General features: G+C 35.1%; 1 protein-coding gene across 3 annotated transcripts in view; it reads left to right on the top strand.

Moving 5' to 3' along the window:
• Map4k3 (mitogen-activated protein kinase kinase kinase kinase 3) overlaps window positions 1-12,013 on the top strand; it is a 101,234-nt gene that overhangs the window by 70,954 nt on the left and 18,267 nt on the right. For all 3 annotated transcript variants that reach the window (XM_013017988.1, XM_013017987.1, XM_013017986.1), the window contains 5 exons: window positions 1,444-1,528; window positions 3,137-3,216; window positions 4,567-4,627; window positions 4,704-4,821; window positions 10,484-10,542. In XM_013017988.1, the coding sequence (XP_012873442.1) occupies window positions 1,444-1,528; window positions 3,137-3,216; window positions 4,567-4,627; window positions 4,704-4,821; window positions 10,484-10,542 (403 nt within the window). The remainder of the gene's footprint in view (window positions 1-1,443; window positions 1,529-3,136; window positions 3,217-4,566; window positions 4,628-4,703; window positions 4,822-10,483; window positions 10,543-12,013) is intronic.

Below are 12,013 nucleotides of genomic sequence, written 5' to 3'. Positions count from 1 at the left end.
CTAGTTTTGGGGATGTTTTTTGTTTTTGTTTTTGCCAGTCATTGGCTTGAACTGTGGGCATGGGCACTGCCTCTGACCTTCTTTTTGCTCAAGGATAGAGCTCTACCACTTGAGCCGCAGTACCACTTCCAGCTATTTCTGAGTAGCTTATTGGAGATAAGAGCCAGGAAAGCTTTGAACTACAATCCTCAGATCTCAGCCTCCAGAGTAGTAAGAATAAAGCGTAAGCCATCAGTGCTTGGATTGTTTGGTTTTGTCTTTTTAATATCTATAACACTTAAAATCTTCTGTTGTAACCAAATTTTCACTACATTTCATTGTACATTACTTACCATAATGTACAATAGATCTCCTAAATTTATTCTTATCTAAAATTTTGTGTCTTTTGACTGTGGTAGTCAGAAAAATCTCATTGAGTGCATCTCTGTTTACTGCCTTCAATTCTAAAGTGGCTTCTGCAGAGTATACCACGACTATTCCCTATAGTGTTACTGACTACTCACTATTGTGTCTGATAGCTGTAAACTCACTATTCTTACTTGTAATGTTGATGATCTTTAAAAATGTTAGTGTAAGACTTGTTTTATGGTAATATTTTTAACCCTTCACATCATCAACTAGAGCTGGGTTCTCAGCCTGTTACTCTAAATGTGAAAAAAATGTAGCTGCTGAGATGATGCCTAATGCACCTTTATTTTAGGACAGTGACAAATACAGAGGGTCTCCTTGGCCAGATATTTTTGTCTCAAGTTGTCCGTAAGAAATAAGGAGTATTTAATTAAAATGATAATTTTCATAATTAAAAGTTTAATGTAATAAATAGTTCAAATGAATGATACTACGTTTTAATTACCTGAATGATTTTTAAGTGGGCTCAGTACATTAATAGCATGAAAAGTAGAGATTTTTAATGAGTAATATAAACAATCAGATTCTGCATATTTGGAGGTAGAAGCATACCTCTTTCACTTTATACTATGAAACTCAATGATAAATGCCATCTTTTTCATAAAACCAAATAAGAAACATTTCTAACTTCTGTAGAGATTCTTTTCTTGTCAGAATTTTATAATGGTTCTGATAGCAGAAATGTAAGTGGCATTATTATAAGCAAAATATTATGCAGACTTGATTATTGCTACTGCTTTGTTAGTTGAAATGACTAAAATAATAATGCTCATTTTTTTTCCTTCTTTCTCTCAAGTAAGCTTTTTGTTGTATCTGTAAACTTTATGCTACCAAAAAGTTGATAGTAAGGGAGGGGAATAAAAAGTCAAATTAGTGACTGATTTAATATGTTTATTTCTATAAATTTAAAAATGATCTTAATTTCAGTATGGTTTCTGAAATCTCCTTTAATAAACTAGAAAATAATTACATATTTTATATAGTAAGGACCATTGCTTGACACGGTTTCACATTGCTTATTCTTTGTTTTCCTAGATGGGTGCATGTTTTTCAAAGGTTTTTAATGGGTGTCCCTTGAAAATTCACTGTGCATCATCATGGATAAACCCAGATACAAGAGGTAGTACAATGGGTTATTATCTGTTCTCTGTAATTTTTCTTCAACTGGGACTATGAGAACATTTGAACTTGCTCATTTTCTGAATATCTTTCTGGAGGAAAAAAAAAAGTTATTGTTAAATCTTAAGATAAAATTCAAAAAATAACAGTGAAGGATGTTTCTCAGTACTGTCTTCAGTGTTTGCAGAGGTACATGGCATTAGAGTTTCACTATAGTCCCATGTCAACATAATAAACCATGCACATTAAACACCCTTTTGCTAATAGCCCCAAATCAGGCACTTAAGCAGGAATCTGTGTTTTTGTTATACTGTATCTGAATATTTAGTTATCTGTATAGATTAATACAGAGACATAGAAATTTCTTGTGTGTGTGTTAATAAGAACATATACGTAATCCTGTCTAAGCTCCAGGACAGATGCTTTCATTGCAGTTAAGAAATTGATACTCAGATTCATTGTTTCACAGCCAGTTTTCAGTAGACAGCTTCAGTTTAAATCCAGTCCTGTCTGCCCATAAGTCTCTATTAAATACCTATACTCATCTGAAATGCTTGAAAGTTTAATAATTCTCTTGACATTATAAGTTGTTCTCCACATACTTTAGTCTAACATGGAGAAGCTCTTAATATACTGAAAAAGTGTTGACAGGGCCATTGCTAGTCTTCTGTGACCTTCTGTGATAACAACCAACCTAGCAGGGACTAAGTTTTATTTAACTTCTTAACAGGTAATAATGAGATCCTGGGTTTTTATGTGAATGCTAATAATAATAATGATAATAATAATAGCTAGAAAAATTATACTCTATAATTTCTTTTAGTATTTGTGCTAGTACTGGGGCTTGAACTCAGGACCTGGGCACTGACTATGAGCTTTTTTTGCTCACAGCTTGTGTTCTACCACTTGGGCCACAGCTCCCCTTCCAGCTTTTTGGTGGTTAATTATAGGTAAGAGATTCATGCACTTATTTACCAAGGCTGGCTTTGTACCTCGATCCTCAGATCTCAGCCTCCTGAGTAGTTAGAATTACAGGCACAAGCCACCACACCCGGATATAAAAATATATTGAATCCGTATTAGCTGTTCATCATTTATGTTGTGTATGTTAGTTATACAACATTCTCCAGTGATTGCCAGACACCAGTTCCCTCTGGTAAGTGAAAAGTCTGTCATATCTCTCTGTAGAAGCCCCCTTGACGAGGATCTTTTCTTCACTGCTTTGAAGCTAATACTTCCCATGTTACTCAGCTTATGAGTCTAAAATATTCAATTTCAGGGGCTGGGAAGGTGGCTCAGTAGTAGAATGCTTGCCTGGGTTTGATTCCTCAGCACCACGTAAGCAAAAAAAAGCCAGAAGTGGCACTGTGGCTCAAGTAGTAAAGCCCTACCCTCGAGCTGAAGAGCTGAGGGACAGTGCCTTGGCCCAGAGTTCAAGCCCCATGACAGACAAAAAGAATAAAAATAAATAAATAAAATATTTAATCTCTTCTTTACATTAGAAATGTTTGCAGTAGTTTTTCAGTGGTTGTCAAATTTTATGTAATTTTAAAGCATATAAATCCTTTAAGACTTACTGAAATCAGTAATGAAATACTTTGCTACGTAGATCAGTACTTAATATTTGGTGCCGAAGAAGGGATTTATACCCTTAATCTTAATGAACTTCATGAAACGTCAATGGAACAGGTATGTTACTTTGTGTTTTTGTATATTCCTTAATCTTTTTATTTTTAAGTTTCTATATTTCACTTGTACTAACTAGGCTTCTTACTCACAAAACTTTCCTGGAGTATGATCTGTTTACCACATTCACAGGACTAGTTTTCACCCTTGAGAAGCTCATGTTCTGGGGAAAACAGATAATGCAATGACAATAGTGCTGAGTAACAACAGTGCTCAGGGTTAGGTGTCATGCTAAAAATGAGTTAGATGTCACCTCTTGTGAGGAGATAAAAGAGAGGTGTTTAAGATAGAACTTAAATGACAATCAGAAAAATAGGACAGATGAGTGAGCCTTATAAAATAGCATGTCCAGTGTGAAGAGCAATGAATGATTGGACAATTTGACTGGAGCCTAGAGCTGTAACAACAGATAGAGCTGGGTAGGATAGGTAGGAAATACCAATCCCAGAGCTCTGTGTATCATGTTAATGATCATAGTTCTGTTTTAAAAAGATCTATAAGCAAATGGATGAGACTAGAGACTGTGGCCAGTAGGCAAAGAAGTGTTAAGTGTGGTCAGAAATAGAGAAGAACCGGTAGGGTTTGGAATAATTGTATTGAGGACATTTTTGATCATCATAATCCAGAGGGAACTTTTCACATTTAGTACCAGGAGCCTAAAACTCAAGACAACCTGCAGAAATGTTAATGATGAGGATATTAATAATTATATAAACCTTACTATTTGTTAGGCAGTTATTTTCTTTCTTTAAAGCATATTGATGTCCTTTTCTTTGGCCTGAATACTAACCACTTTCAGCTTTCCAGAGGTGCTTCCCAGTTCTAACATGCTAATTTCACTAATGAATTCTGTCTTTGCATGTGTATGTATCCTTTATTGTCAATGAGTTACCATATTTTCTCAGCTTTTTTCTCTCCTCCTTCCTTAAGTTTTTCTATCCTGTGTTCCACAACACCACAATACTTTTTCTGTATCTTCCATGTATGCACATGTACCTAGATAAATATATTGTAGAGGGAATACACAGAAGAGTCAACCCCAAAACCAAAACAAATGAATACATGTTTTTGGAAATTTTCTTCATAGTTTGGGGTTAGATGGTCTTCACTATAAGAGCAACTTGAACTAATCCTACAATGTTTTAGAATGAAATTATATTGCCATTTTTTCCTTTCACATAAATATTATATGTATTACCTTGTTTAAAATATGTCACAAAATGTATTTCTATTACAGTAAGTTGTTTTCTAAAGAATTGGCCCACTGATAAGACAACTTACATGACTAATGTGTATATATTTACATCACTGTGATGTATTAATCCTTTAAACTTTGGGTATTTTTTTAACCAGCTATTCCCTCGAAGATGTACATGGTTGTATGTAATGAACAACTGCTTGCTATCAATATCTGGTAAGTCTTCTAGTTTTTTTATATTAATAGTTGATATTACTTGTTATTAGCTCTTATATTATTTATTTTCTTACAGGCAAAGCTTCGCAGCTTTATTCTCATAATTTGCCTGGGCTATTTGATTATGCAAGACAAATGCAAAAGTTGCCTGTTGCTATTCCAGCACACAAACTCCCTGACAGAATACTGCCAAGGTAACTCTGCATTTAGTTCTGCTTTCATACTTAGAGATAATTCATTATAATACCTATAGCTAGGAGAAGTGAAAGAGCATGTTGTTTAGTATAATAGAAATCATGTATAATGAAAAGCATAAGTAATTTATTTTAGCAAGGATTTACCATATTCTTGTTCTAAAATTATTCTACTTTATACTTTCCAATTACATTAAACATTTTCTCTCTGAATTTTTAAATTATCTTTTCCTTATAGAGCTATTTTTTCCTGTAATTTTACATTTTCTATAATGCCCTTGTTCTTAACATTCATTTGTTAATTTGAATAAAATGAATTTAAGTACAATTTCTAAGGCTAGAAAATTGAATGATTTATTGAATGAATTTTTTGCATTTGGAGATAATTACTTAGAAGTTAAAAGAGTTTTGCTTTTGTATTTTTTGGCATTTTAATTATGCTCTTTTGTTTATTATAATACTGATCCTCTTGTTTTCTAAAGGTCTACTGAGTCATAAATAAAATTTAAATTGTATTGTGCAAAATATTATGAGACAACCGTTCTTCCTTTACAAATTAGTTGTAAATGATGTAATCCTTTGCTTTCAAGTACCATGAGAATCTGTTCTCAATTACTGAGCTTGCAGTATAGCTAATATTTGTCTGTTTGTACACAAAAATTTTTGTTTTGTTTTTAATTTTTATTGTAAAGATGATGTACAAAGAGGTTACAATTACATAAGTCAGGTAATGAGTACATTTCTTTTTGAACAGTATCACACCCTCCCTCATTCTCTCCCAGTTTTCCCCCAACCCCCCTGCCTCCCAAGTTGTATAGTACATTTCCAACATAGTGTAGTATCACTGATATTTTAGTTCACCCTTAGTCCCACTATAAAAAACTTTTTGAAAAGTAACCTTTTATTAAATCATTCAAAACTGTATGCTATTTTAAAGTAGATTATATCAAACTTAATTGGACATTTTATGATTACTATGAGCTGTAATTACAAACTTTATTATATGTTGTTATATAATAGCTGAATTTGGAGTTAAGGGTGTTGTGCCAGATCATCTGTCCTTATTTTTCTCCCAGCTATACTTTGTACTGCTGTTTGTCTGCCTTATCTATCCAACTTCTGTATCAAACTTTCTAATTTGATAATCCAAAATCCTTAGATCACAAAAAACACACACCAAGCTTTGAAATATAAATGAGTGTCTACAAGAAGTATGAGACATAAACTTGAATGCAAATAGAGACTCTTTTTATGTAAAAAAAGGGAAAACAAAACATTTTGCATGCATATGCTTTTATTTTTAGCTATCTTTAGTTTTTCCAAAGTTTACATAATACACAAAATGCATATGAAGTGTCCTTTATACAGAAGGGGCAGAGCTTAATAAGATACTGCCTTTTCCTTAAATAATTTCCATATAGTAGGATTTTCCCCTGTATGGGTACTCACCTTTCACATATTTAAGAGATTATGTTATAGCTGATAGTATTTGTAATGCCCACAAATAACTCATTCTAAAGTTTCATTATCAAGTAACTAGTTACTACAAAATTTATTTTTTTATTTTTATTTTTTTGGTTGTGGGGCTTGAACTCTGGGCTTAGGCTCTGTCTGTGAGTTCTTCAGCCCAAGGTGAGCGCTCTACCATTTGAGCCACAGTGCCACTTTCACAAAAGATATTTTTGTTTGTTTTGCAGTACTGGACATTGAATTTGCTTCTACTTATTAGCCAAGTGCTGTACTATTTGAGCCGTGTCCCTTCTGGTTTTTAGTTTATTTTTCAAATAGGATCTCTGGTAAATTTTTGCCTATTCTGGCCTTAAACAACAATTTTCCTATCTCTATCTTCCAAATAGCTGGGATAACAGACATAAAATCTCTTAGTCATAAACTCTCCTAATTCTGTCATGAAGTGGCAGGAAATCTAAAAACACCTTAGCCTGATAATACTGTGTATGTATTGTTATCATTCCTTCACCCATACCTGGAGCCTACCTTAAGCTTCTGTAGATTGAAGATCTCCTCCTAGTTCTGAAGACAGAGAATCTCATGGTAGTCATTCTGAAAACAGGTACTCATTGTACTCAATTATAACACTTCTGTAGCAAAGCATACGCTTTGAAATCTTAAGTTAATTTTAATTTAAAATTATATAAATACTTTGAGGAAATTAATCTATTAAATGCTATCAGAATTCTTACCATGTAGGGTTTTTTGAAATTATATATGTAAAGTACCTATCTGGTATGTAGCACCTAGTAGGCTATTACAAAATTGAACCAGTTGTCACCAGTAATGGACATAGTAAATTGATCTATGCCTATAATGTATTTAAAATACCCTACATTAAATATAATGCTCTTTAGCTCAAGACTAGTACTCTACCACTTGAGCTACAGCACCACTTCCAGTTTTCTGGTGGTTTATTTGGAGATAAGAATCTCATGGACTTTCCTTCCTAGGCTGGCTTTGAACTGTGATCCTCACATCTCAGCCTCCTGAGTAGCTAGGATTATAGGCATGAGCCTATAATCCTAAGCCATAGTTACTAGTTGATTTTTCTGATCCATACAGTATTTTTCCTATGGTCCTTAAGACCCTGTCAGTCAATTAAGCCCCTCAGGTTTTGACAAGGCCAGTAACTTACACTGTAAGTTAGCCTGGTGTGGTGCAACCCTATAATTATAGCACTTGGGAGACAAAGGCAGAAAGGATCTTGAGTTTGAAGCCAGCTTGGACTGTATAACAAGGCTTGTGTGTGTGTGTGTGTGTATGTCTGGTACTGGGGCTTGAACTCAAGACCTTAAGTTTGCTCACCTTTCTTGCATTGCAGCTGGTGTTCTACCATTTAAACTATGCATCTAGCCAACTTTTTGTTAGTTATTTTTGGAAAGAGTCTTGTGGGCTTTTCTGCTCAAGATGGCTTTGAACATTGATCCTCCAGGTCTCAGCCTCCTGAGTTGCTAAGATGGTAGGAGTGAACACTGGTGCAAAAGAAAAAGCTGTAAGTTAGGTTCAGGAGTTAAGAGAAAAGTTCACAAGTTGAATCCTGTTGCCAGTAGAAATCTAAGAGGAGCTACTTTCCAATACTTAAAATTCTGAAACATACTTTGGTCAAGGTCCTTTGGTTAAGCTGTGGGGACATTTTCTTAATTAAAACTATAATTTATAGAAATTCACAGCTTTTCTTTATGTATGGTTAATAAAAGAGAAAAATAAAGTGTTTTAATCAGAATTATTATTGCTACTTAGGACACAGCATCTGAGTAATTTTGTACCCTTATTTATGTATCATAGTACCAAGAAAACTAGTTCTCGCAGACAGCACTTAGAAATGCTAACAATTAAGCCGGGCGCCGGTGGCTCACGCCTGTAATCCTAGCTACTCAGGAGGCTGAGATCTGAGGATCGCGGTTCAAAGCCAGCCCGGGCAGGAAAGACTGTGAGACTCCTATCTCCAATTAACCACCAGAAAACCGGAAGTGGCGCTGTAGCTCAAGTGGTAGAGTGCTCGCCTTGAGCTGAAGAGCTGAGGGACAGCACCCAGGCCCAGAGTTCAAGCCCCACGACCGACAAAAAAAAAGAAATGCTAACAATTTTCTAGCAATTTACTTTGCAAACTCAGAATAGTCATTATTTAAATTAACCTAAAAAGGAAGAAAGTAGATTTTTTTTCAAAGTTGAATTGCTGAACAGTAAATAGCCTGAACAGTGGACAGACTGGGATAGACTGACACACTAGAATAGCAGACTTTGCTCTCTAAATTACATAGTATAAGGACTTAAGCATCAATCTTAGCGTCATGGAAGGCATGACTTACCGCTCAGAACTCTTGGACATGTTTAGTGACACAGAACTATAAAGTGCGTAGCACTTACTAAGGACTCAGTATGATTATTACAGACTTTTATAAATATAAAATTGCCATTGCTAAAAATATACCAAATGTTAAAATTCTAGCACCACAATGTTATATGTGCTTGGTTATTATTTTGTTCTACAGTGACAAGAACATCCATCCAGATGTTCTTCTAAACTTATTTGGAACTAAACTGAGTGTCACATGCATGCTGTACAATACAATTTTATATAGAATTGTTCAATTATGATCTTAAACAGTACAAAGAATCAAATCTAATATTTGGTACTTTTTTATAATGAAAAGAAATTTAAGTATGTATATGGCAATAAAAAAGCTTGATTTGAATTTTACAGAACAAGTAGTCTTCATTATGTTCATTTCATTATAAATGACATTGGGACAGCGTTTTTAGGTTCGTTTATTTTTTGCTGCCAGTCCTGGGGCTTGAATTCAGGGCCTGGATACTATTGCTGAGCTTCTTGTGCTCAAGGCTAGTTCTCTACCACTTGAGCCACAGCTATACTTCTGACTTTTTTTGGTGCTTAATTGGAGGTGAGAGTCTCACCTGTCTCGGCTGGCTTCAAACTGTGATCTAAGATTTCAGCCTCCTGAGGAGCTAGGATTACAAGTGTGAGCCACCAGTGTCCAGCAAAGTATAGTTTTTAAAAACAATTTTAAATGAGTATCTGTTAAATTTTAATGGTGTTGAAAATGAACTACTGGGGGCTGGGAAGGTGGCTCAGTGGTAGAGTGTTTGCCTTGCATGCATGCATGATTCCTTATTACCACATAAGCAGAAAAAGCTGGAAGTGGCGCTGTGGCTCAAGCAGGAAAGCACTAGCCTTGAGCTGAAGAGCTGAAGGACAGCACCCAGGCCTAGAGTTCAGGCCCAACGACTGACAAAAAAAGGAAAAAAAATGAACTACTGTATACAACTTGTGGGGGGTAGGGAGGGGAAAACTATAGGAGAGAATGAGGAGTGACACTATTCAAAAAGAAATGTATTCATTGCCTGACTTACATAACTATAACTCATCTGTACATCACCTTTATAATAGCAATTTTAAAAACTTAAATGGATGTTTATAGATCCAAGCATGTGGAAAATTTACAGGCCTATTTTGAGTCCTTTAACACACAAATATACTACACATTTTCTATTAATTTTTATATTTATTAATACTATTTATGTACTAATGAAAATCCCTGAACTATTCTACATTCCCATTCACTCACCTTCTACTCATGTCCACCTTACTTCCTAACCCTTCCTAGTCCCTCCTAATACTCTTCTGTCATCCTTGGTTTCTTTGTTTTTATATATGACCAGAAACATGCAATACTTGTCATTCATGCAGTATAAATTTATTAGAGTGCTAAAAATACCTTCTGCCAAGTTTTTACTTACCTTCACTTTTTCGGTGGTGTCTTTTGGTGAACCAAAATTACAGACTGAACTAATTGAACTCCACTAGAGATGCACCAGATGAGGGGAGGGAATAAAACTAATTAGTTAAAGCTAATTATATTTCTGGCTTATTTTTGCATTTAAAAAGAGACCTATGGTTATGGTATTCTGTATTCTAAATACTTTGTAGGTTTTTTAACTATTTAAATCCTTAATCTATTTGAAATTGATTGGGGATATGAGAAAATGATCCAGTATAATCTTATTTTTAATATATGTGACTTATCAGCATCAAATTTTAACTCACCCTTTCGCTGCTGATTGGCAACAACACCTGTGTCATATACTGTTTGCCTACATTTGTTAAATACTCTTTTTCATTCACATTTAGGAAATTTGCTGTTTCAGCAAAAATCCCCGAAACCAAGTGGTGTCAGAAGTGTTGTGTTGGTAAGTAAACGTGCAGTGCCAAGTAGCTCTCCTATTTTGTAGAGTGACTGAAGAAACCCGGTGATGCTCATTTTAAGCTTCATAGAGTTTTTAAACTGTATGCTTGAAGACATTCTGCCAGGGCTAGTTTCTTTTCCCCTTAAGTAAAACACATTTCTTGAGCACTGCATCCCTACATAGAGTAAGCCTGATATAGCACCTTGCACATAGCCGGTGTTTAGAAAGTAATTTGTTGACTGGCTAAATGGAGAAAGTAATGTGCTTTTTAAAATTTTAGCACTTTATCACATTGTATTCTAAAAGTGGCTGGCTCTTACTTTTGACTGTGCTTAGTAATGCTGTGACACTGCATTCATTCATCAGGTACCCCTTCCTTTAGTGTGTGAAACCTCGTGATTGTACTATAATGGTGATCATCTACCTGTGCACATGCCCTTAGACTAAATTGCTTTCCTCTAGTGTTTCTGTTTTCATGTAACAAAAACAAAAAATAGTTTCCTTCCTTTAAGTTGCTAGTGTTGTAAAAGGAAGCAAGTATATTGTTACTATACCAGCAGATCGAATGTGCAAAGAACTCTTAACATAGGATAACTGAAGATGGCATTTGGGCTAGGTCTCCAAAGAATTTATGAATGGATGGAGGGGATTTCCAACAAAGAAATGACATGAGCATGTGAAATAAAAAAACATAAAGTAAATAAATACCTGCTGAATATTACGGTGTAGCTGGGTAAGGTTGTACAAAGATTGGTAGATTTGTGTGAGCTATTAGACTGTGACATGAACTTTATTCACTGCACAGCAAGGAAGGACCAGAGCTTTAGTAGTATCAACAGGAAGAGAAAGGAAGGGGACAATGGGAGAAACAACTGAAACCTTGAACCCAGAATGGCTATATGACATTCATGGGAAGTAAGAACTGCTGCTTTGGGACAAAGGGGGATGACCACATTGAATGTAGACACAGTGATTTGGGCAACGGCTAAGAAACATCTACCTGTCTGAGATGGCTCTGCATGAAGAGAGGAACCTTAATCTCCTGTGTTGATTTTTTTTTTTGCGGGGGGAAGGGATGTACTAGGTAATTTTGCTGTTCCCTGTCTCTTTTCCCTATACTATTCAAACCTATGTGAAGTTTACTGCTGCTAACCTTTTCCACAGTCTCATTTTCATTTCAACTATATTTACTTTACATCTTAAGCGTGAGAAAAACCTAAACTCTGAGGTGATTGAATTTTATTACTTATGTATTTTTTTATTATAGAATTCTGTTAAGATCTGTAATATTTTCAAAGTGACCAGAGAAGTTTAATAAAGGAGGAGGGAAGCATAGACAAATATCTTAGACCCAGAGCATTATTGCTTCTGAGTATTCCTGCCTGCCTCCTGTAAAATACCTGAATGTGTCCTGTCAGTTTGTCAGTTCACTCTGACCCCTTTCTTCAGAGTGGTGCATCCTCAGCTAACTGCC

Source organism: Dipodomys ordii, unplaced genomic scaffold (genome assembly GCF_000151885.1).
Source record: "Dipodomys ordii isolate 6190 unplaced genomic scaffold, Dord_2.0 Scaffold37, whole genome shotgun sequence".
Lineage (NCBI taxonomy): Eukaryota > Metazoa > Chordata > Mammalia > Rodentia > Heteromyidae > Dipodomys > Dipodomys ordii.
This window is presented reverse-complemented; position numbering and strand designations above follow the sequence as displayed.